The following is a 26710-nucleotide window of genomic DNA, read 5'->3' as shown; positions in this document are numbered from 1 at the left end:
ATACTAAAAGCACTGAAAGTTACATTGAAGATTTTACGGACCTGAACAATAGTCAGCGAAATACAAACACTTCCATAAAACCTAGAATGGAACCACAAGATAATTTAACCGGCGGGTGCGGCTTATGCATCCTCTGCCGCCCCAGACTGTGATGTGAAACGCAGTCTCAGTACATGTTGTTGAAGGATGTCTGAATTCCTAAAATGTATCAGAAGGACAGCCAAGATGGATTTGGATTTAATTGCAGCTTGACAATGCAGAGTGTTTGTGGAGAGTGTTACTTAACTGTAATGTAGCGCTACCTGCTGGAGAGAAAGGCACATGGACATTGCTGCTTACAGATTTAAAAAAAAATATCTCCAAAGTGTAGATGTTTATTCTACAAGGTTTTGCATGTATTTCAATACAAATAAAAAATAAGTATCCCAGATACTCTGCCTAATCTCATTTGTGCAAAGATGAACAGCCCAATATGCACAAAACGACCTCCAGCAGGACACTGGTCTGAATGTATCTGACCAAACAATAAGAAAGGTCTCAGGCCTGAGCTCCTAATGTCCTCTAGTGGGCACTGTGCTCACTACCTGATGCCATGGAGCCAGATTGGCATTTACCATAGAATACCAGAAATACCAGGGCTTTATTTTCTAATATATAATTACTCATAATGTTAGCTTTGCGAGAGACGGGCAACTTGCCCAGGTTGGACCCCACCTCTTGTCCTATGGAATGTATATTGTTTATGTAAATGCATATTTTCTCTCCTGCTGTTTTCTTTCTTGTTTCTTAAAAGGATCTCTCATTGACCATGTGTAGCCATGACCCCAAGATTTAAAACTGTTTCTGTTGACATGACCGGTTCAAAAAGAAGTGGAAGGTATTCAGTTTATTCTAATCATGAATATAGAGAATTTAAAATCTTCCTGTTAGCTACATGCTCTTATGTCAGCAGCTTTGACAAATTATGACAAATTGCTGATGTTATATTATAACTTTAAACTAACAGTTCAGACTCAATGAAAGTGTGACAGTCAGTCAGGCCAGTAATTTCTTGTTGCTTGTCCTTCTTTGGCTTTTGAGGCTTGCTTGGAAAGAACCCGCTCTGGTAACTGAGGTCTTGATTCTGGACTTCTTTGCACTGATGCTCCCCTTCAAGATCTCCTACCACTTTGAAGGCAACAACTGGAAATTTGGCCCGTCCATGTGCAGCGTGGTCACTGCTGCCTTTTACTGGAACATGTATTGTTCTGTTCTTCTCATAGCTTGCATTGGTGTGGACCGTCTACTTGCTATAGTTTACCCTATGCAGTCTCTTACTTGGAGGAGCCCACAGGCTGCAGTCATAGCCTGCATAATCATGTGGATGTTATCCTTCGCTGGCTCGATTCCCCTTTTTACCATCCACCAGACATTTTACGTCAGTGAGTTGAATATCACTACCTGCCACGATGTCCACTTTACAGATAAGATCATCTGGTTAAAGACATACTTCCTCACCATCTGCTGTGTCCTCTTCTTCCTGCCTCTGCTCATCACAGTGGTGTCCTACGCTCAGATAATCTGGTCATTGAGCAGAGTCCAACATGATGTTCCAGGAACATCACAGAGGAGAAGAAGAGCAGTGGTGATGACTTTGACTGTGCTATTGATATTTTTGCTGTGTTTCGTGCCTACAAACTGCCTGCTGCTCGCACACTACCTGCAACTTAACACCGAGAAGAGCCAGGAGGCACCTGATGGCTCTTACGCACTCTATCTGGTGTTTCTGTATTTGGGAAGTCTGCACTGCCTCCTGGATCCCCTGCTCTACTACTTTGGATCCTCCCAGTTCCGGAAACAACTATCCAACATGTTGAAGTGTAATAATGACAATATCACTCATTCACCATCTTATTTATGTCAGTGCCTCTTCTGAAAGTCCGAAAGATGTTTTATTTGATGAATTATTTGGTGAATTATTATCATTATCATAGTTAAAAACTGCTCCAGATGCTCGAAGCGTTCCTGTTTTAAAAACAAAAAAGACTTGTCAGTGTATTCTAAAAAACAGAAATGAAAGGTTATTTGCTGGATATAAAACTATGACGATAACATTTTCTTAGAGTTTACAAATCAGAAACAAATCTGTTTGTCCGCTGACTTTCCTTTTCAAACAAAAGAATTAAAACACATCCAAAGTCTTCTCTTGTCTAGTTTTGCCCTAAAACTTGCACAAAGCTCAGCGACTGGGATGGTTTTCCAATTAAAGGTCTCTCATCTCAGTTGCAGGCAACTGCAACCAACAAATAAAGCTTATAAAGCAAACACTGAAAGCCATTCAAAATAAACTAAAACTTAACATAAAAATTGAAACTAAAACAAAAATAATCCCCCTCTCGACACTAACTGACACTAAACAAAACGTTTAAAAGAAATCTTTAAAAAAATCATTAGAAAATATAAAAATATAACTCTTGTCTGGAGGATGCAGTATTTTGTTGTTGTTTTTTTAAAGATTTTGAAAGCTTGAATTGTCTCACCACAAAACAGTTTTGTCCATTTTAAAATCTAACATTTATGTTTAGGTTATGTCAGGATTTCTATTGAAAATTATTGCAGTCACCAAAACATTTTTTGAATTAGTCCTGTATTTGTTCTAACACAGATAACAATAAGTAATTTATTTGGATTTTATGAGTAGAGACCAACCAATTCAAGACATCACAGTGTTTTCAAACTTACCTGAAGTGTTCGCGGCAGAAATACAGCAGAAAAAAACCAGAAGTAACAACAACTGTGTTAAAGCCATGTTTGCTTCTCGCTCTCTTTCCTTTTTGGCTTCCTTTAATTCAACAGTGTCTTAAATGTCTGTTTTAGAGAAGAAGAAGAACAAGAACATGCCCTTCATGTACTTGTTTGTACCTGCTGGCTTTCTGCCTGGCATGATTCCAGGTTTCCTTGGAACTCTTACACAAATATCCAAATATCCTTAGGCAATATACTAACCATAAGTTGCCCTCCGATGTGTTCATCGGAGTATTAATGTGTGTGTAGTTTAATTTGCACTTGAGTTTAGAAGTGCTTGTATGAGTGGGGGTGAATGAGGCATGTTGTATAGAGCGCTTTGAGTACTCCGGGAGAGTAGAAAAGCGCTATAAAAGAATCAGTCCATTTACATAAATAAGGTTAAAGAGATAAAGAATAAGCCAAATTTCCTGACATTTCTCATTTTTGTGGGCGGACTGTTCCTCCCCTGGAAGTTGTTTAATTTAGTCAATTATTAAAGGTTTACAGATAATTAAAACTTGCTCCATTTACTTGTCTGAAAAGGGTGGGGGAAAAAGTGTCAGTGTGGTCTAATATATAGAATAAAAGGTTCATTGCTGAAAATAATAGTTGAATACATAATCATCAGAAAGATGAGTATTTTCATTGTGAATCAAACATTTAATAAATCAAACATGGTTTCAAATGCATGGGGTTATATACTAAAATTAACTTCAGCATTTTTTTCATATTTATAGCTTATAGCTCCAAACCCTATAAAAACACGTTTTTTTGAGTCAATTTTTACAACATTTACAAGAATATTGGTAACTTTTTATATTAAAATCTAAATGTTAAGAATAATGTTTAGCTAATATGCACATTTATCCTGCTGGTCAGAGGAAATACCAAAATAATGACAGTTAGTCAGGCCAGTAATTTCTTGTTGCTTGTCCTTTTTTGGCTTTTGAGGCTTGCTTGGAAAGAACCTGCTCTGGTAACTGAGGTCTTGATTCTAGACTTTTCTGTTTGACTGGATTTCAGCATTTGTCTTTTGCTGAATCTTTATAAATAAGATGAATGAGTGATATTGTCATTATTACACTTCAACATGTTGGATAGTTGTTTCCGGAACTGGGAGGATCCAAAGTAGTAGAGCAGGGGATCCAGGAGGCAGTTCAGACTTCCCAAACACAGAAACACCAGATAGAGTGCGTAAGAGCCATCAGGTGCCTCCTGGCTCTTCTCTGTGTTAAGTTGCAGGTAGTGTGCGAGCAGCAGGCAGTTTGTAGGCACGAAACACAGCAAAAATATCACCAGCACAGTCAATATCATCACCACTGCTCTTCTTCTCCTCTGTGATGTTTCTGGAACATCATATTGGAGTCTGCTTAGCGAGCAGATGACTCCAGTGTAGGACACCAATGTGATGAGGAGAGGTAGGAAGAAGAGGAGGGAGCAGAGAGTAACGAAGTATGTCTTTAACCAGATGATCTTATCTGTGGAGTGGACATCATGGCAGGTGGTGATATTCAACTTAGTTAGGTTAAAAGTCTGGTCAAAGGAAACAAGAGGCACAGAGCCAGCAAAGGATAACACCCACATGGTTATGCAGGCTATGACTGTGGTCCGTGAGCTCCTCCAAGCCAGAGAGTCAATGGGATAAACTACAGCAAGCAGACGGTCCACACTGATGCAAGCTATGAGAAGAACAGAACAATACATGTTCCAGTAAAAGGCAGCAGTAACTATACTGCACATGGACGGGCCAAATTTCCAGTTGTTGCCTTCAAAGTGGTAGGAGATCTTGAAGGGGAGCATCAGTGCAAAGAGCAGATCGGCTAAGGCCAGGTTCAGCATATAAATTGCAGCTGGCGTCTTGGGACGGATCCAACAATTGAAGACCATTATGGCAAAGATGTTAATTGGCACACTGATGAAACAGACCAGGGTGTAGAAGGAAGGTAAAAGGATGGTGGACACAGTGCCATTTAGAAACTTCAGTGCCTCTTCTGAAGTAACTCTTTCTTTTGATGATGGTAGGACAGCAAATCCTGCTCCAGTTGGTGTCTTTGTTTTATATTTTTGAGTGCCTAAAAGGAGAAAAAAACACTGTCACTGTGAGCTAAGATATAGATATGGGAGTAGAAGGAACATTAAATCTTATAATAAAGGAGGAACTCCAAAAACTAAATGGGTAAAACACAGAAACATGAATAAAGCAAACACAGAAGACATGGCACAGAAGGAAGAAAGACTAAAGGAGGGATTAAACTAAAGAAACTGAGAGCTATAGAAAATACGCCAAGAATACACAAAACAAATATGCTGAAAATATTAAACAAATCAGAATAGAACATTTAAATCAACAAAACTTGAAATTTAATAATGACCCAGTGCCTTGACAGCATTTTACTGAAAAGTTAGTATCTTGGCTGTTATTCTGAAGTGCCACACTAGCTTGTAACATGAGCCATTACTTTTTGACACTTTTTAGCCTTAGACATTCATGATAGTTATAAGACGTGATCTACAGGCAACTGAAACTCAGCAGGTTGAATGAATGAATTCTTAAAAAATAAACCTGTCGCTAGAATAGACTACTTTCATGTTAATATTTTAAAACATTAGGCACATCCTGAGATTCCTCTCTTTTGTGCACCGACCCCAAATAGGCTGTTGTGGCTGTGTAGGATTATTCCACCCTGAAGTACTGGATTGTTAAAAGAAGATTGGCAGTTAAACAATTTATTCTTTTAACAATGTGTGTTTTTACTTTGACAAATGACATTAAAGAAGAGCAGCATATGCTGTTCACCATCAGCATGAGTACAACCCACATACTCAACTCTGTTGCTCAACCTAAAAATGCATTTTCCTTACAAATGTGGCATTATTTATGTCAGGGGGTTGTGTCATTAACCTTTGGCTGTACGAGTGCGAGTGCGAGTTTCCCTTTGTTTATCGTCACGTCGTCTGGTCTTCTCATGTCACGATCCAAGTTCCCATGTTCAGGTTTTGTTATGTCCTAGTTTCGTGTTCTATGTCCTTAGCATTTAGTATTTGAGTTCTCCCTGTTTAGTTCTCGTTAGTTTTGTCTTACTGTTTTCCTGCCTTTTGTTTTGTATGTTTCACCAGCCTTATTAAGTGACTCACTTTTTGTTAAGAATTTTTGCTTCCATGCATCTGCAGCTGTGGACTACGACAGTTTAGGGGGACAGAAAGAAGTTTTCCAACAGAAATAATATTTATTGGCAAGGAGCATAGTCATCATCAAGAAATAATGAACCAACCACAAATATCTTTATTTTTTCTGCTAAGGTATTATTTTGTGATTGAAATGTGTTGCAGGTAGCTTGACTCTAGATAATTGCATAAATATCTTTAATAAATAAATAAATAAAAAATACTGACTCTGTGTAGGATACTGAGTTTAAAATATTAATAACAACAGGTAACAAAATCTTATTAATATATTAATATTCCCTCTGTATATGAGTAGAGGGCAGAGACTGAACAGTTCAAGACAAAACAGTGTTTTCAAGCTTACCTGAGGTATTTGAGACAGAAATCCAGCAGAAATTAATGAGAAGGAACAACAAGAAATGTGGTGAAGCCATGTCTGTAGCTCTCTTGTTGGGAAATTCTTTGGCTTCCTTAAAGGTTTCCGTCTCCTTAAAATGCCAGCTTCAATGAACACACCCTTAAAAGACACGTTTGTGCTTGCTGTTTGCGTCATATCTGCCTTTGTGATCTGGTTCAGGTTTTTTCTGAGCTCCATTTACTTAGTGGGAAAAAAATTCTCAGTAGCCAGATACATTAAGAACACATACTGAAGAACATTTTACACACTCATGTATGTATCTTATCATGCTGTCAGTGGCAAAAAATAGTGCTTTTATTTTGTTCATAACTAACATAAAACTCTTATTTTCAGTCTCAGTAAATTTGGCATTACTTTCTACATCCAGGAAGAAAAACAATATTCTAAATAAACAAACAGACGATTAATTCAACATGTATTCTGAAGGAAAATTGACACATGCAGCATAATATACCTGTGAGAAAAAAAAACATAAAAAGCTTCTGTTACTGCACGAACTGGTCTAGATAACTAAGAAGAAATATTCCCACCATAAAAGATAAAAGTAGAATTTACTGAAAACATAAGTAATGCTTATAACCTGGGCAAGACTGCTCCTGAACTACTATGAGTTTTTGGGTTGGTGTTAGAGCCCCCTTGTGTTTCTTTTTATTTCTGTGTTTTGTTTTATAAACACTTAAAATGGTTGCCCTGGAACAGAATGGTGACTTGCCCAGGGTTTACCTTGCCACTTGGCAGCTGGGATAGGCTGCAAGAAGGAGACGGTATTCACTTTTAGGACTTCCTGAGCTTTTACAGGTCCAATTGACTGCACAAAGTTGCACAGTGGTGAGACTAGCCTTCAGTGTATCTGATGCTGCATGTGACAAAATGGGTGAGAGTACCACTGGTCCATATTCTTAGTTAACATTCTTGTTTTGATTTAACCATATTTCATTCAAGGGGGAGAATCCTTGTAATTTAATAAAGTTGATTTTAGAGTGTTAGTAGAGAAATTGATTTGTTGTAATATGTATTGACTATACCTTAGAGTTTTATTGCTAGGAAGAGTAGCAGTACAGGTTGGAGTATAGAAATGTTTGCCTTACCTACCTTAATCGATTAGTCCAGGGGTGAATGAACTATTTAAGCAGATGAACGCAGGTGTTCAGGGAGGAAGGATCAGGTCAGTGTAGCTGTGTGCAGTTTGACCTTAATTTCCGTCGATTTAAGTTCAGTTATGTTTATTTGAACTGAGTTAATTATGGAGTTGAGGTTTTTTTTTAAATTTATTTGTGTAAATATTGGTCACAAAATTGGTGAATAAATCACTTGCTCACTGGACAGTATCTGTCTCCTGCACTTCTTTGGCCGCTTAAGTCAAGTCCTACCACACTGCACTATCATATAAATATTTGAAAAATTCTTTTTTTACATTTTGAGAGCTCAAAATTATGTTTGGGTTTTTTTTCTAGTGCTTTCAACACTATCGTAGACATAAATTTGAAAGACAAGCTGGAGTGCATCTCACCACATGGATCCTGGACTATCTTACCAACCGCCCTCAGTGTAAGGATCCAGACCGTGTGTCTAGTAGAGTAGAGTCTCTACCTACACCACTGAACCTAGGTGTTCACATGACTTGACTGGACACACCCTCTTGACCCAGTGGAGGTAGCCAGTTATAGGGGAATGGTGGTCAAACTGTCATCCCTGCTGGAGAACACCTCCCACCCCCAGACAGATCACCCGGACAGCACTGAGCAGTTCCTTCAGTGGCAGGTTGCTGCACTGAGCAGTGAATGTACAGATGTGAAAACACACCACATATGCACAGACTGTGGTCTGTACATATCTTAGTGTGCAATACACAATACCTGCAGCTAATAACAGCCAACCACTGCATTGTGGCACGATCCGTTTTCCTGCTACTAGTAAACCGTATCATTTTATCATATACACAAAAACACATTTAATGTTTATGTACATATATTTAAATTATATTTCTTATACCCTGTATAGTGTATATTTTATTCTATTTTTGCAATTTATTATTGTTGTTAGGTAAGTTGCATCTATTTATTCCTGTCTACTTTGCTGTTGTAAGAACTTCCCCATGTCTTGAGCTTGGGCTATCTTTTATCTCATCTTGTCACTGATAAATTAGTATCACTGGGTTTGGTACTGTTGACTGAGCCAGATGAGTTATTTTGAGGCATAACACTGGGGTGTCTTTTCATTTCTCTCTGAGACATTTTAGCCTGAAACATTGATCATAATGCTAAAAATCATCCACAGGGAACTAAAACCACAACACTGGGTTAAAAATAACTGTTAAAATATATATCCACAATTCTAAAAGAAAATATAAAAATTATGACCCACTGTAAAATGTAAATAACATTAGAATTAAGTCATTTGCAAATCTCATAAACCCATAGTTTATTCACATTGAACAGATATCAAATGTTTAAAATGAGAAAACGTATCTTTGTAAGAAAAAAAAGTCATGTTGAGTTTGACGATAATTCAATTTAATTTTATTTATATATCAGTTTTTCTTTTTTAGCTTCCTTAAAGCCAACAGTGTCTGAAATGTCTGCTAACAGACTTGAAGAACACACCCTAAACCTACCTGTTTGTACTTGCTGTTTCAGGCTTCCTGCCTGGCCTGGTCCCAGGTTTCTTTGGAACACTGTTAACAACAACTCTACTCTAAATAAACAAACATACGACCTAAATTCAACATGCATTCTAAAGAGCATTCCAGGAAGTCTTTAGCAAGCATGATTGTTCTAAACTGAAAAATCCTGTGTGTGAAGAGAGATAGGTTACAATGCACACAACAGTGGGGATTACAAATCCCAGAGATCCCACAATCAGGAAGCAGACTGCTACAGTTTTTTTTATTAGCGGGCCTGGTGACATCATGTGCACAGGCGAGTTTACATCCATATAGTATCATCCATAAAAAGAAGTATAGAGATATTAGGAATTGCTCTGACATCTGCTTTCTCTGTTATATTTTACTTCCTGATTACAAGGGGTCACGACAGCAGGTAACCCCACATGTGGCGACTAAATTTAAAATTTAAATTTAAAAAACAAAACAAGAAACTTCTGATTAGAAACGGTTTATTATGAATAGTACAGATCCCACATATTTATCTAATCAACCTAAATGGTGGCACTTTAATATTACTGCATTAATATTACTGTTGATGATGATAACCCTTTATTTCAGACATATAAAAGTTCAACCAAAGACATGCAAACATGAAACACATAAAGGTTGAGGGAAACTTAAATACAGGGGAAGAAAACACAAGGGGAATCTAATAAAGAAATGAAATTAGCTAACTTAATGAACTTAAACATAAACATCAAAATAAACTAAAACTTAAACGCTGTGTCAACAGACCCAGGAATGTGACATTCTGTTGATTTACCTTATTCATCATTACCTCCACTTCCCCTCAGCACTGGCATACGCTTGTCACAAAGAAAAAAAAAAGAAAGGAAAATCTATCTATAAATGTAGATATAATGATAAATATAATTCAGATCAAAATTAGCAAATGGAACTATGAGGGAAGATGTCTGAGGCTTATTTTTATATGCAGTAGAAAAATCATGTTTATTTTTACGATATGTCCTAGATCTGGATCCGTTTTTAACATATACCAGTTCAAAGGGTTTTTTTACTTAATCTGCACTAACTGGTCTAGATAATTAAAAATAAATATTCATATCTTAAAAGATACAAGTAGAATTTATTGAACACATAAAAACACATCTCACCCGGGTAAGCCTGACTGCTCCTGAACCATCATGAGTTCTCCTATTGAGGATTGGTGTCAGTGTCCCTTTTGGCATCTGTGACTGATCATGTGTGTCTATGAAACAAAGATTTAAAGCTGTTTCTGGTGAGATAGCTGTGGAAGGTATTCCGATCATGAAGAAAGATATGCCCAGAACTCTAAACGCTCCTGCTAGCTACATGCTCATGTTCACAGCTACTGAAATTTCATGACAAATCACTGATGTTATTTCATAACTTTAACAGCTAAGAGTCATTTAAAATATCAGCTCAGAGGAGTAGTGATTTCTTCTTTTGGCTTCTGAGGCTTGATTGAAAAGAACCCCCTCTGGTGGAGATGTTTCTTCCAGACCTGAATCTCCATGAAGAAGTTGATATCTTTGCTCTGTGTAATGCTCTTACACTTGACCATGTTGGATAGTCGTTTCTGGCACTGGGAGGATCCAAAGTAGTAGAACAGAGGAACCAGGAGGCAGTGCAGACTTCCCAAACACAGAAACACCAGATAGAGTGCGTAAGAGCCATCAGGTGCCTCCTGGCTCTTCTCGGTGTTAAATTGCAGGTAGTGTGCAAGCAGCAGACAGTTTGTGGGCATGAAACACAGCAAAAATATCACCAGCACAGTCAATATCATCACCACTGCTCTTCTTCTCCTCTGTGATGTTCCTGGAACATCATGTTGGACTCTGCTCAATGACCAGATTATCTGAGCGTAGGACACCACTGTGATGAGGAGAGGCAGGAAGAAGAGGACACAGCAGATGGTGAGGAAGTATGTCTTTAACCAGATGATCTTATCTGTAAAGTGGACATCGTGGCAGGTAGTGATATTCAACTCACTGACGTAAAATGTCTGGTGGATGGTAAAAAGGGGAATCGAGCCAGCGAAGGATAACATCCACATGATTATGCAGGCTATGACTGCAGCCTGTGGGCTCCTCTAAGTAAGAGACTGCATAGGGTAAACTATAGCAAGTAGACGGTCCACACCAATGCAAGCTATGAGAAGAACAGAACAATACATGTTCCAGTAAAAGGCAGCAGTGACCACGCTGCACATGGACGGGCCAAATTTCCAGTTGTTGCCTTCAAAGTGGTAGGAGATCTTGAAGGGGAGCATCAGTGCAAAGAGCAGATCAGCTAAGGCCAGGTTCACCATATAGATTGCAGCTGGCTTCTTGGGACGGATCCCCCAAGCAAAGACAATCATGGCACAGATGTTAATTGGCACACTGATGAAACAGACCAGGGTGTAGAAGGAAGGTAAAAGGATGGTGGACACAGTGCCATTTAGAAACTTCAGTGCCTCTTCTGAAAGTCCGAAAGATGTTTTATTTGATGAATTATTTGGTGAATTATTATCATTATCATAGTTAAAAACTGCTCCAGATGCTCGAAGCGTTCCTGTTTTAAAAACAAAAAAGACTTGTCAGTGTATTCTAAAAAACAGAAATAAAAGGTTATTTGCTGGATATAAAACTATGATGATAACATTTTCTTAGAGTTTACAAATCAGAAACAAATCTGTTTGTCCGCTGACTTTCCTTTTCAAACAAAAGAATTAAAACACATCTAAAGTCTTCTCTTGTCTAGTTTTGCCCTAAAACTTGCACAAAGCTCAGCGACTGGGATGGTTTTCCAATTAAAGGTCTCTCATCTCAGTTGCCGGCAACTGCAACCAACAAATAAAGCTTATCCATCCATCCATCCATCCATCCATCCAAAATACCATTGATGAGGCTAGTCTTCGGAGGCTGCTGTTTGGTCACAACAACTCAGTCTGACCTTTACGTGTGGACAAATTTGACAGACCCAAGAACATTATCTCAAATATATTTTAAAAGGAAATGCATATCACAGTTTCAATTTCTGAACATGGTGAATATAATCAGATGTAAAATTTGTGTATACCTTTCAACACTAATGTTCCCCTTCAGATGTGCAAGCTGCCAGTGCCATAGCCATCAGTGCAAGACTATACATGCAGGCTTTTGAACTAAGAGCTGATAACATGCCTGATGTTTGCTTTCCTTTTTAGTCTGTACCAAGGTCATTATAGTTAACTAAAACTAAACTAAAATTAAACATGGATGTGAAAAAAAGCATTTTAAATAATTAAGATGAAATAAAAACTACAAATTTGAACAATTATGTGAAGTTGGAAACTAAAATAAAACTAAAACTAAGATAAAATATGGATGAAACATCTTTGCTTTCTGATGATGAATTGATGGAGATGTTTATTCTGATTTTGGATGTTGTGAGATTAGGTTAAAGAACATGACCATCTTCGCAGTATATTTTTCTGGTATGTTAGACAAATGTTCCAGTATATCTTTGGGGATTAAAAGAATGTGACCATCTTTGGGTTCTGTTAGACAGGTGGGCGCCACCATTTATCTGCTGTGAATGTTTTACACTGTTTTCTTGTCATGTCAGACTGCTTAAATCATTTTCTGAGAATGTTGTGTGCAAAGGACCTTGTGCCGATAATAGCAGAAACAGACAACATTCTGTGCCCCCACCCTTGTAGGGGGTAGAACGACAGGGAGCCCGAGGTCATAACTTAGGCGCCATGACAGATAAGAGACTGTGAATGTTTAGGTTTACGACCAGGTGGGGGCCAGTGGAAAGTATAAAAAGCTGTGTAACACATCACCATTTTGAGACTTGCTGTGACCCTCTCATGCATCTCTCCCCATCCGGATGGTTTATGCTCATTGTGTGAAAATTGTATGGAAATAAAGGATTGTTGATTGAGCATTTATACACCGAGTATTGTCCTTCCTTCAGCCTAAAGATTCAAAGAACTGGGAGATTTCAACAACTTGGTGCCGGTGACCCGGATCTTTGGTGTGCTGAGGAGGGGCAGATTTGGCCTGTGGTGAGATCGTGGGGCGAGGCGAACAGAGGACGGTCCAAACATAAAAAGGTAAGCACAGCCTGTTGTATTATAAATACCAAATGTGCATATTGGGCTTTCCAAATTAATCTGTTCGCTGAGTTACACGTATTTTCACATTAAATTGTCGGTGTCTGGTTTTCGGCGCAAGATACTAACAACATAAGTTGAGGCTGAATTCAAGTGTTATAGGAATTTTCTAGCAAGATACTAATAATATTCTATGTTGAGACTAGAAATCAAGTGTGTTATAGGAACTGGCTCTAGCAAGATACTAATCACATTCTACGTTGAGACTAGGGTGCAGCCCACTTTTACCCTAGGGAGACCGGGGATAGTTGTAACGTGGGTCAGTTGTAACACTTCCAATATCTCCAATCAGGGCTAAGTTTCAAATGATGTGACTCATCCTGTGCATGCCCAATTCATTTCTGCTATCACGTGTGAAAAATCAGCACATTTGGTCAAACACAGACAATTTAACATGAAAAAAGTAATTTGTATACCAAAAAGTAAGTTTTTCTACTTTATTTCAATTTCTAATAGCATTATCTGCTTTGCAGTTAAACTCATCAAACTTAAATTATGTTATTTGTATGTCTACCGGGATATATTCTGTGTAGGTCTTTAGTGCTAATGTTTTAGCCGTTGGCTGTAATGTTAGCTAGTTCATGGCTATAGGAGTCTGGGTCAGTTGTAACAGCAACAGTCTGGGTTAGTTGTAACAATAATGCAGATGTTACAACTTACCACACTATTACTTTAACTTATATTAAACAAGTTTGGGCAACGAAATCAGCAGAGAGAGGTTCACTGGTCGCCTTTGTATATGCGGTTAATGCCATTGGCAACACAATTCCTCCACTGTTTGTGTTCCCACACATTCGTTATGCAGACCACTGTGTCAGAGATGGACCAGTAGGAAGTACTGGTAGTGGAAATAAATCAGGATGGGTGCAAGAAACATTTCTCATCTTTCTGAAGCACTTTGCAAACCACACCAAGGTAAGCCATGATAAAAAGTAATGGAATTGCGATGCTGGTGAACAACTACATTTTTTCAGCTTCACTGTTATGTTCATTGGTGCAAGAGTTGTAGGTTATAATGCCCACTGAGCCAATGAGGCCAAACTCAAGGAAGACCAACCAAAATTAATGAAATATTCAGTTGCAGAAAATTCCATAATTTGTCTTTTTTGGGGGGTTGGCATATGTTCAAAAGCTAGATTTCTGCATTCTGTCACACACACACATAGCTACATAAATGGCTCTAAGTGCATTCATGTGTTGAATAAACAAAGATTACATGTTAATGTTTTGTTAGTACCCTTATTTCATTGTGTTACATTTCACCCCAGGATATGTTACAACTAACCCAGACTATGGGGTTAATTGTAACATTTCACTCTTTGTGTTTGAGACCACACCATGCAATGGGTAATTGTGCTGCAGAGAAAATAGCTGCACTATTTAATAGCCGAGACATGTAAATACTTTGCATTACATTTTGAATCCACTACCTTAAAAGAGCTCTAATTTACAGACAGAAATGTCAAAAATGTTACAACTATCCCCGGTCTCCCCTACATAATTAATTTTGTCTATGACTGGCTTCTGTGCAAGAAATGTGGAAAAACTTCCAAAATGCGGCCAAAGTGTAGTATCTGAAATAGAGGTGAAATAGAATCTGGCTTGTGGTGCGCTTGCATTTTCAAAGGTGAGCTCAGAGGTTTCTGTGTGTGTTTCTGCTGGTGAGACGCGCTTGCTGTGTTTCTGTGTATTACTGCTGATGAGACGCGCTTGCTGTGTTTCTGTGTATTACTGCTGATGAGACGCGCTTGCTGTGTTTCTGTGTGAAATATGAACATGGTGACAGTGACGGTTGATGTGTGAATGGGAGGACATTAGTGCAAAGACACATTTTAGGATCAAAGGTTGATGCCTAGTGGACCTGTGGAAATTGGTTTTGTTCATGGTGTGGCAACCCCCCTGCCTGTGGACGCGCAGTCAGGTCCAGCGGCGTCTGGTTTGCTGAGGTGGTGACTTGGGAACTGAGGACTCCCGCATAGCTACAGAATAATACTGAAAACGTTTGTGTAATCACGGGTTTACATTTATTCTGGACTAGAACATAGAACAAGACACATTTTGCGAACAAAGGTTGAGTTCTAAGAATAGTAAGAGAAAAAGGTTAAATAAGGTTAAATAAGGTTAAAAAGGTTGAAAAAGGTTGTATTCCTCGTTTCAGTGGTTGAAATTGTTGTTTGCCTGTCCCCTGACGAGTGTTAAATTAAATAAAGAGGGTATTTGGAGCCACATAGAGATAGACGGGCTAAATTTGGTGTATTACTCTGTGGTGTAAAAAAAAAAAAAAAAAAAAAGGAGAGAGAGAAAGATAGGACGGTGTAGTGTGTGTGAAAGCGCCGTTAGAGTCGGCGTCTCGTCTGAAGTACGGGAGTCAATTAAAGCAACAAAAAGAATTTGTGTCTAAAAGTGTGTTTGTGGTGTGCAGAAATTGCGGCAGGAGGCCGTGTCGCGAATTGTTGCAAACTGTGAAGTCAATTGGGGGGTTTAATTTGGTTTTATTTTTATGGGGAAGAGAAACTGCGGTATCCAGTCCGTGGCGCAGTTTGAATAAATCGTGAGGCAAATGTGGCGCGATCTGAAGATCGTGAGCCTAATTGTCCTAGTTAGGTTAAGGTGTATAAGAGCGGACGGCACCTGCTCTTTGTTCTGATTAGGGCGTTGTCCTGAATCAGTAGAAGTGTCTCGCAGAAAGTTTGTATGGGACTGCGAGAAGTATGAAGTGTGTGTGAGCCAGCCTCGAGGGGCGGGTTCACAGGCGGAACGAACGAAGAGTAAAATGTGCGTGTGTGTGAGAGAGAAAGAAAAGGTGGGGGCGAGTGACCAGCCTGTGAGTGTGTGTGTGAATTCCTTGATAACAAATAGGGAGACAAAGTAGATTAGTTGATTTTCTGTGAAATAATAATAGTCAAGAAATCATAGTGATCAAATAGGAGAAAATGAACTAAAGTAAATAAAGCAAATTAAAAGTGGATTAGCGTTAAAGTAATGAGGAAAACAAAGAAAATAAACGTGTGGAAGTGTGAGTGGGAAATTGTCTCCAACTGGGGGAAGCAGTGACACTACAGGTCACCTTCTTCCCCTGCTGGACACAAAACAAGAATAATTTGGAGTGTTGTGGATGAAAAGAATTAATAACAACATCAAGAAGATTTTTTGTGTTTGCGGTTAAGATCAAATAAAAATTTCATTTTTGGGGTTTGAAGTCAGTAGAGTTCAAACAAAATAAGTAGAGATGTGTTGCTTTAGGAGTGATGAAAACATCTGCAGTCACAGTGAATAATGAAAGTCTCTCAGTCTGTCGTTTACAGGTGGGGAACGGACCTGGATCAATTCTCCACGGGCAGCAGTCGGAAGAAAATTATAGGTTAAAATCATTAGAAAAATAAAATAAAATAGAAACACCCAGCCAGAATTTTTGGCTGAATTGTTTTGCAGCTTCCCGTCCTCATCCTGAACAAGCAAGCTCCAAGGAAGCTAATCTCTCCCTGAAGACACCGAGTGCAGTTCCAGAAAGCACGAGCTTGAACATCAACAGTGGACAGAAGTCCAAGAGACAATACCAGAGTTATGAGCAGAGAGGTCCAGCAGCACTATGGGCAAACGACATCAGAAAGAGAAGATCCACCATCTAGATTGGATGGATGGAGATGCGTTTCCAGCAAGCTGCAACCTCACTGTGTGTGAAGGACTTTTGAGAGGACTGTCTGAGTTTGACATTTGCCATGTTTGGAGCGAGATGGCAATGAAAGAGACAGTGGGACAAAGAGATACACGGGACAAAGCTGAAAAGAACTGACTGCCATTGGACAGAAAAGTGGGAGAGAAGAACGGAGAGAAAGGAGCAGAAGAGAACTGAAGCTGCTGTTTTAGTTTGGGGAATCAAATTGGGTTAAGGAATCCGGGGAGACAAACGACTGCCTGGAAGTGGAGGATTGACATAGTGTCCAGACCACCACAAAAGGGGGAGGAAGACAAGCACTGAGGTATGCAAATGTACTGTTAGAAAAATGAAAAGATAACACCACACATGCACATGATATGCACTAGAGATAACACAAAAGCATACACAAAGTCGCACACATCCAAAGAGGGTACTTTTAGAAGGGGTTAACAACACACAGTGTGGTTGCCGATGGTAACCTGCAAGCATTTGGGGTTTAGCTGTGCCTGACTATGACAGAGTTTTTCATTTAGATGTTTCTGAAACAAAATTTGGAGTGAACAGAGTTTTGTTTCAGAAAAAAGGGGGAAGGTACATAAAAGGATACATAGAAATAGAAAATGTATTAACCCGACTAACATAAACACACACACACACACACACGTAATGAAGCTCATTAGGATCAAAAACAATTTTAAGTAGGTAATACTGTTATTATCATCCTGTCTGGTTTATTGAGTGGGTTGAGAAATGATACATAGACGACTTAATTAGTATTATTTTGGGGAACATGATAGCAGGGGTGAACAGAATCCTGCTGCCAGAGTTTAAAAGAGTGAAACTAGCAGATTTTTTTCTTTTTCTTTTTGTTTTTGTTTTGTTTTTGTTTCTGAAGTATGGGGAACCAAGTTTTAGATTTGGTGTTTTCTCACCTATAAGAGAAAGAAAGAATATTCCATGACAAGTCCTAAGACCGGGCTTCTGTATTTTTATTTACTTTTGTTTTTCAGTTTTATCTGTTATTTTTCATTTTATTTTTATTTTTTAGAACAGTGCACTGATTTTTGTTTGTGAATTTCTTTTCTTTAAGCAGATCTGCACGTCGGGAATTAAAAGAGCTACACGTCGTCGAGAAAATTGTTGCAAGTGAGTTTCTCCACATTAAAATGGGCTCTGGAGAAAGCCACTTATTTGGGACAATTAGAAAATGAGAGTCCCTTCCTAAAAAGGATTCAGCGAGGTAATCCGACCTAAAGTTCTTATTTTTCTTTTTGAAATGACGTCATTTTGCTGAGGGTGGAAATCAAATGCGGCGATGGTTTCCACTATCAGCAAAGAAAGAAAGAATGGATGAATGAATGAATGAATGGAAATAAAAACAAACTGACTGACTGGTAAAAGCTGACAAGACTTGACCACGACTCAAAGTTAACCTCCACCTAGACAGGCCAAAAGGGTGGATGAATTTATATGTTTCTTTTTACAGGAGCAGAAAGATGACAGCAACATCTGAGGTTGCATGACGATTTAACTTGTAAACGCCACTTTCTGTGTTTGTGAATCTACCAGGGGTGTGTTATTCATGGGCTTGTGTTGCTCACAGAGATTACTGTGAGAAAGGGTGTATACATCTGCGCAGCGCTAACATTTGCATTTTCTTTTCTACAGCATTACAGTTCTTCATGTGATTTGATGATGTGATTTATAACAGAACAATTGGTTGATGTTTGCTTCTCTACTACAGGATTGATGATGCTGTTACACTGTGTTGTTGGGAAAATGTTGAAGGTTACTTTGACGATGTGAATAACGTGAGAAATTTCCTGTGTTGAAACCAGTGTCATTCCTTTTACAGCAGGCTTAATTTTATGGCCTTTTACGGCACCTCTGGAACCTATCGACCTGCGCCTGACCACCAGGATTGTCTATGTGTGCTCCTAATGTTTGTTTTTCTTTAAGAGTGGATGTAGAGGATTCAGCAGAAAACAGACAAGTGACATGAGGAAACAAATAAGATGCAGTGTTTATGGAATAGTTGAATATGAACTTATTAGCTAGCCACTACTGAGCTCATAGTGATAAAATGGGTGGAGTGACATTGTTTAAGGGAAGTCACAGATTAAATTGTGGAATAAATTGGGATGATTCATGATTTGGGACAAATTATGGTAACAATAGTGATTTAATGATTGGAGAAAACCTGCACATGATACTTGTCTTTTATGCTGAATACTTTATCACTCTTATGATCTACAGTTGGTTGCAAATGTGAAGTTTGATTTAACCGATTTGTCTTCCAGGATACAGGCTCCAGGTGGAGCTGGGAGTTGAATAAGCTGAACATGTAACTGCTGATTAATGTTTTTACACAGGGTTACAGGTTGGAGTATGGCTGCTCCAAGTGGGAAACCCTGGAGATTGTTTTAAAGAGAATGTGCAACATTCTTGTACATGTCTCATTGGGGAGTTGACACATGGTGGAAGCCATGTGGGGAGAGGAGTGTTATTTTTTAATCTGTAGATGTCGTGAGGTGCCATGACGAGAAGGAGTGGCTGAGAGGATCGTCCACAAGATGGGAGCTGAGGCCAGGAGAGAGGCTTCAGGAGGATCAGAGATCATCTTCAGCACAGCAGACATCACACAGAGAGCTGTGCTGCTGAGCTTCCAGGAGATTGAGAGGAGACTTCCCACAGCAGGATTTTAAATAAAATGAGAGATTCATCGTTGACATTGAGGAAGACAACTAAGGTGTACGACGTGCTCTGCCTTAAATCTTCAGCAGCGTTGGACGTAACAACTCGAGGGATGGAGAGAGCATGCCAAGCTCTAAAAGTGACAGCGCAGAGGAAATGCAGCGATGGAATTGTGTTTCTGTGTGAAGCACAAATACTAGGAGACTGGGAAAGAGTTGACACCACATTGCAACCCTAGAATGTATGTTGTAAGTGATCTCTCTAAAGAGAGATCAAAGGGGGAATTGTGAGATTAGGTTAAAGAACATGACCATCTTCGCAGTATATTTTTGTAGTATGTTAGACAAATGTTCCAGTATATCTTTGGGGATTAAAAGAATGTGACCATCTTTGGGTTCTGTTAGACAGGTGGGCGCCACCATTTATCTGCTGTGAATGTTTTACACTGTTTTCTTGTCATGTCAGACTGCTTAAATCATTTTCTGAGAATGTTGTGTGCAAAGGACCTTGTGCCGATAATAGCAGAAACAGACAACATTCTGTGCCCCCACCCTTGTAGGGGGTAGAAAGACAGGGAGCCCGAGGTCATAACTTAGGCGCCATGACAGATAAGAGACTGTGAATGTTTAGGTTTACGACCAGGTGGGGGCCAGTGGAAAGTATAAAAAGCTGTGTAACACATCACCATTTTGAGACTTGCTGTGACCCTCTCATGCATCTCTCCCCATCCGGATGGTTTATGCTCATTGTGTGAAAATTGTATGGAAATAAAGGATTGTTGATTGAGCATTTATACACCGAGTATTGTCCTTCCTTCAGCCCAAAGATTCAAAGAACTGGGAGATTTCAACAATGTCTAGACCATGAGTCAGTTGCTTTTAAATTATTCCGTGTTTTTACCTGCATTGATTTTCCTAACTTTTGCCTCTGACATATGCCCTCCATCTAGTAATTATAATTTAAAAAACTATAACAAACACTGAAAGCCATTCAAAATAAACTAAAACTTAACATAAAAATTGAAACTAAAACAAAAATAATCCCCCTCTCGACACTAACTGACACTAAACAAAACGTTTAAAAGAAATCTTTAAAAAAATCATTAGAAAATATAAAAATATAACTCTTGTCTGGAGGATGCAGTATTTTGTTGTTGTTTTTTTAAAGATTTTGAAAGCTTGAATTGTCTCACCACAAAACAGTTTTGTCCATTTTAAAATCTAACATTTATGTTTAGGTTATGTCAGGATTTCTATTGAAAATTATTGCAGTCACCAAAACATTTTTTGAATTAGTCCTGTATTTGTTCTAACACAGATAACAATAAGTAATTTATTTGGATTTTATGAGTAGAGACCAACCAATTCAAGACATCACAGTGTTTTCAAACTTACCTGAAGTGTTCGCGGCAGAAATACAGCAGAAAAAAACCAGAAGTAACAACAACTGTGTTAAAGCCATGTTTGCTTCTCGCTCTCTTTCCTTTTTGGCTTCCTTTAATTCAACAGTGTCTTAAATGTCTGTTTTAGAGAAGAAGAAGAACAAGAACATGCCCTTCATGTACTTGTTTGTACCTGCTGGCTTTCTGCCTGGCATGATTCCAGGTTTCCTTGGAACTCTTACACAAATATCCAAATATCCTTAGGCAATATACTAACCATAAGTTGCCCTCTGATGTGTTCATCGGAGTATTAATGTGTGTGTAGTTTAATTTGCACTTGAGTTTAGAAGTGCTTGTATGAGTGGGTGTGAATGAGGCATGTTGTATAGAGCGCTTTGAGTACTCTGGGAGAGTAGAAAAGCGCTATAAAAGAATCAGTCCATTTACATAAATAAGGTTAAAGAGATAAAGAATAAGCCAAATTTCCTGACATTTCTCATTTTTGTGGGCAGACTGTTCTTAAAGTCCTCCCCTGGAAGTTGTTTAATTTAGTCAATTATTAAAGGTTTACAGATAATTAAAACTTGCTCCATTTACTTGTCTGAAAAGGGTGGGGGAAAAAGTGTCAGTGTGGTCTAATATATAGAATAAAAGGTTCATTGCTGAAAATAATAGTTGAATACATAATCATCAGAAAGATGAGTATTTTCATTGTGAATCAAACATTTAATAAATCAAACATGGTTTCAAATGCATGGGGTTATATACTAAAATTAACTTCAGCATTTTTTTCATGTTTATAGCTTATAGCTCCAAACCCTATAAAAACACGGTTTTTTGAGTCAATTTTTACAACATTTACAACAATATTGGTAACTTTTTATATTAAAATCTAAATGTTAAGAATAATGTTTAGCTAATATGCACATTTATCCTGCTGGTCAGAGGAAATACAAAAATAATGACAGTCAGTCAGGCCAGTAATTTCTTGTTTGGCTTGTCCTTTTTTGGCTTTTGAGGCTTGCTTGGAAAGAACCTGCTCTGGTAACTGAGGTCTTGATTCTGGACTTTTCTGTTTGACTGGATTTCAGCATTTGTCTTTTGCTGAATCTTCATAAATAAGATGGTGAATGAGTGATATTGTCATTATTACACTTCAACATGTTGGATAGTTGTTTCCGGAACTGGGAGGATCCAAAGTAGTAGAGCAGGGGATCCAGGAGGCAGTTCAGACTTCCCAAACACAGAAACACCAGATAGAGTGCGTAAGAGCCATCAGGTGCCTCCTGGCTCTTCTCTGTGTTAAGTTGCAGGTAGTGTGCGAGCAGCAGGCAGTTTGTAGGCACGAAACACAGCAAAAATATCACCAGCACAGTCAATATCATCACTACTGCTCTTCTTTTCCTGTGTGATGTTTCTGGAATATCATATTGGAGTCTGCTTAGCGAGCAGATGACTCCAGTGTAGGACACCAATGTGATGAGGAGAGGTAGGAAGAAGAGGAGGGAGCAGAGAGTAACGAAGTATGTCTTTAACCAGATGATCTTATCTGTGGAGTGGACATCATGGCAGATGGTGATATTCAACTTAGTTAGGTTAAAAGTCTGGTCAGACAAAACAAGAGGCACAGAGCCAGCAAAGGATAACACCCACATGGTTATGCAGGCTATGACTGTGGTCCGTGAGCTCCTCCAAGCCAGAGAGTCAATGGGATAAACTACAGCAAGCAGACGGTCCACACTGATGCAAGCTATGAGAAGAACAGAACAATACATGTTCCAGTAAAAGGCAGCAGTAACTATACTGCACATGGACGGGCCAAATTTCCAGTTGTTGCCTTCAAAGTGGTAGGAGATCTTGAAGGGGAGCATCAGTGCAAAGAGCAGATCAGCTAAGGCCAGGTTCACCATATAGATTGCAGCTGGCATCTTGGGACGGATCCCCCAAGCAAAGACAATCATGGCACAGATGTTAATTGGCACACTGATGAAACAGACCAGGGTGTAGAAGGAAGGTAAAAGGATGGTGGACACAGTGCCATTTAGAAACTTCAGTGCCTCTTCTGAAAGTCCGAAAGATGTTTTATTTGATGAATTATTTGGTGAATTATCATAGTTAAAACCTGCTCCAGATGCTCCAAGCGTTCCTGTTTTAAAAACAAAAAAGACTTGTCAGTGTATTCTAAAAAACAGAAATGTAAGGTTATTTGCTGGATATAAAACTATGATGATAACATTTTCTTAGAGTTTACAAATCAGAAACAAATCTGTTTGTCCGCTGACTTTCCTTTTCAAACAAAAGAATTAAAACACATCCAAAGTCTTCTCTTGTCTAGTTTTGCCCTAAAACTTGCACAAAGCTCAGCGACTGGGATGGTTTTCCAATTAAAGGTCTCTCATCTCAGTTGCCGGCAACTGCAACCAACAAATAAAGCTTATCCATCCATCCATCCATCCATCCAAAATACCATTGATGAGGCTAGTCTTCGGAGGCTGCTGTTTGGTCACAACAACTCAGTCTGACCTTTACGTGTGCACAAATTTGACAGACCCAAGAACATTATCTCAAATATATTTTAAAAGGAAATGCATATCACAGTTTCAATTTCTGAACATGGTGAATATAATCAGATGTAAAATTTGTGTATACCTTTCAACACTAATGTTCCCCTTCAGATGTGCAAGCTGCCAGTGCCATAGCCATCAGTGCAAGACTATACATGCAGGCTTTTGAACTAAGAGCTGATAACATGCCTGATGTTTGCTTTCCTTTTTAGTCTGTACCAAGGTCATTATAGTTAACTAAAACTAAACTAAAATTAAACATGGATGTGAAAAAAAGCATTTTAAATAATTAAGATGAAATAAAAACTACAAATTTGAACAATTATGTGAAGTTGGAAACTAAAATAAAACTAAAACTAAGATAAAATATGGATGAAACATCTTTGCTTTCTGATGATGAATTGATGGAGATGGAGAAAAAAACACTGTCACTGTGAGCTAAGATATAGATATGGGAGTAGAAGGAACATTAAATCTTATAATAAAGGAGGAACTCCAAAAACTAAATGGATAAAACACAGAAACATGAATAAAGCAAACACAGAAGACATGGCACAGAAGGAAGAAAGACTAAAGGAGGGATTAAACTAAAGAAACTGAGAGCTATAGAAAATACGCCAAGAATACACAAAACAAATATGCTGAAAATATTAAACAAATCAGAATAGAACATTTAAATCAACAAAACTTGAAATTTAATAATGACCCAGTGCCTTGACAGCATTTTACTGAAAAGTTAGTATCTTGGCTGTTATTCTGAAGTGCCACACTAGCTTGTAACATGAGCCATTACTTTTTGACACTTTTTAGCCTTAGACATTCATGATAGTTATAAGACGTGATCTACAGGCAACTGAAACTCAGCAGGTTGAATGAATGAATTCTTAAAAAATAAACCTGTCGCTAGAATAGACTACTTTCATGTTAATATTTTAAAACATTAGGCACATCCTGAGATTCCTCTCTTTTGTGCACCGACCCCAAATAGGCTGTTGTGGCTGTGTAGGATTATTCCACCCTGAAGTACTGGATTGTTAAAAGAAGATTGGCAGTTAAACAATTTATTCTTTTAACAATGTGTGTTTTTACTTTGACAAATGACATTAAAGAAGAGCAGCATATGCTGTTCACCATCAGCACGAGTACAACCCACATACTCAACTCTGTTGCTCAACCTAAAAATGCATTTTCCTTACAAATGTGGCATTATTTATGTCAGGGGGTTGTGTCATTAACCTTTGGCTGTACGAGTGCGAGTTTCCCTTTGTTCATCGTCACGTCGTCTGGTCTTCTCATGTCACGATCCAAGTTCCCATGTTCAGGTTTTGTTATGTCCTAGTTTCGTGTTCTATGTCCTTAGCATTTAGTATTTGAGTTCTCCCTGTTTAGTTCTCGTTAGTTTTGTCTTACTGTTTTCCTGCCTTTTGTTTTGTATGTTTCACCAGCCTTATTAAGTGACTCACTTTTTGTTAAGAATTTTTGCTTCCATGCATCTGCAGCTGTGGACTACGACAGTTTAGGGGGACAGAAAGAAGTTTTCCAACAGAAATAATATTTATTGGCAAGGAGCATAGTCATCATCAAGAAATAATGAACCAACCACAAATATCTTTATTTTTTCTGCTAAGGTATTATTTTGTGATTGAAATGTGTTGCAGGTAGCTTGACTCTAGATAATTGCATAAATATCTTTAATAAATAAATAAATAAAAAATACTGACTCTGTGTAGGATACTGAGTTTAAAATATTAATAACAACAGGTAACAAAACTGTCATGTTTCGGCTGTGTCCAGGCAGGAAAAGGACCCAAACGCAAAACTCACCACACCGGAATTAAACTCAAAAAGCTGCTTTACTGCAGGATTGCATGGAAAACTAAACTGGGACATGGGTAAACTAAAACGCAAGGAAACACAGCCATGAGGGAGACTACGACACTGACAAAGAGAAACACAGGGCTTAAATACACAGAGGGATAACGAGGGAATGAGACACAGAAGGAGAGCACAGCTGGGAGTAATCAGGCTGGACGAGACAAGGGAAGCAAAACTAGAAACACTCACATGAGACATGGACCTTCAAAGTAAAACAGGAAACACACTGACTGAACTCAAAACATGTAAACTTAACACCAACTGAGACAGAACATAGGGAGCTGAAACATGGGACAGAAAGGCAAGGTAGACACAACATGAACATAACGACGCCCACAGGGAAAGAGCAAAACAGACCACCGAAGCATAGGACCTCTTTCAAAATAAAATAGGAAACAATGAAACACTGACATGACTACATGGACTTGACAACATAAGAAACAGACATGAAACACATGAAGGATAAGGGAGACTTAACGCAAGGGTTGAAAACACAAGGGGAATATAATAAGCAAATGAACATAGAAATCTAATGAGCTTAAACATGCACTATAAACATCAAAATGAACTAAAACTCAAAACGCTGGGTCATAAGATCCAGGACCGTGACAAAAATCTTATTAATATATTAATATTCCCTCTGTATATGAGTAGAGGGCAGAGACTGAACAGTTCAAGACAAAACAGTGTTTTCAAGCTTACCTGAGGTATTTGAGACAGAAATGCAGCAGAAATTAATGAGAAGGAACAACAAGAAATGTGGTGAAGCCATGTCTGTAGCTCTCTTGTTGGGAAATTCTTTGGCTTCCTTAAAGCTTTCCGTCTCCTTAAAATGCCAGCTTCAATGAACACACCCTTAAATGACACGTTTGTGCCTGCTGTTTGCGTCATATCTGCCTTTGTGATCTGGTTCAGGTTTTTTCTGAGCTCCATTTACTCAGAGGGAAAAAAAAATTTCGGTAGCCAGATACATTAAGAACACATACTGAAGAACATTTTACACACTCATGTATGTATCTTATCATGCTGTCAGTGGCAAAAAATAGTGCTTTTATTTTGTTCATAACTAACATGAAACTCTTATTTTCAGTCTCAGTAAATTTGGCATTACTTTCTTCAGTTTATTTATCATTTATTCATGTTTATTTTTTAATAAATGTTTATTTGTGATCTCACTTCTTAAATTAAATAAATTAAGCATGTAAGCATTGTCAGTAATTTAATAAAGTTGATTTTAGAGTGTTAGTAGAGAAATTGATTTGTTGTAATATGTATTGACCAGGGCCGTGCAGAGAGGTTTAAAGGGGCGGGTGCTCAAAGTTAAAAAGGGGCACATTGAGCCAGGCTGAATAACAACAACACACATTCATCAAGAATCTAATATGGGAAGGGCAGGGC

The 26710-nt window shown here is 38.4% G+C and overlaps 3 protein-coding genes and 2 pseudogenes across 3 annotated transcripts in view; 1 reads left to right on the top strand and 4 right to left on the bottom strand.

The window, feature by feature from the left end:
- LOC146513937 (proteinase-activated receptor 2-like) overlaps positions 1–1146 on the bottom strand; it is a 3870-nt gene extending 2724 nt beyond the window's left edge. The window contains exon 1 of the mRNA XM_085167073.1: positions 1–1146. This exon is cut by the window's left edge and continues 409 nt beyond it. The gene's annotated coding sequence lies outside the window, so the exon portion shown is untranslated.
- On the top strand, positions 1135–1915 carry LOC146513936 (proteinase-activated receptor 1 pseudogene; annotated as a pseudogene).
- A 1490-nt stretch (positions 1916–3405) lies between these two features.
- Positions 3406–6646, bottom strand: LOC146513935 (proteinase-activated receptor 1-like). The gene is made up of 2 exons (XM_085167075.1): positions 6296–6646; positions 3406–4838 (listed from the first exon to the last, which is right to left on the bottom strand). Exons 1-2 carry the CDS (start codon positions 6363–6365, stop codon positions 3811–3813), a joined length of 1098 nt encoding a protein of 365 aa, XP_085023201.1. The 5' UTR covers positions 6366–6646; the 3' UTR covers positions 3406–3810.
- A 1684-nt stretch (positions 6647–8330) lies between these two features.
- LOC146513934 (proteinase-activated receptor 1 pseudogene) lies at positions 8331–11970 on the bottom strand (annotated as a pseudogene).
- A 3893-nt stretch (positions 11971–15863) lies between these two features.
- LOC146513933 (proteinase-activated receptor 1-like) lies at positions 15864–26484 on the bottom strand. The gene is made up of 2 exons (XM_085167074.1): positions 26015–26484; positions 15864–23019 (listed from the first exon to the last, which is right to left on the bottom strand). Exons 1-2 carry the CDS (start codon positions 26082–26084, stop codon positions 21986–21988), a joined length of 1104 nt encoding a protein of 367 aa, XP_085023200.1. The 5' UTR covers positions 26085–26484; the 3' UTR covers positions 15864–21985.
- Positions 26485–26710: the final 226 nt, after the last annotated feature.

This window comes from Neolamprologus multifasciatus, chromosome 7 (genome assembly GCF_963576455.1).
Source record: "Neolamprologus multifasciatus chromosome 7, fNeoMul1.2, whole genome shotgun sequence".
NCBI lineage: Eukaryota > Metazoa > Chordata > Actinopteri > Cichliformes > Cichlidae > Neolamprologus > Neolamprologus multifasciatus.
This window is presented reverse-complemented; position numbering and strand designations above follow the sequence as displayed.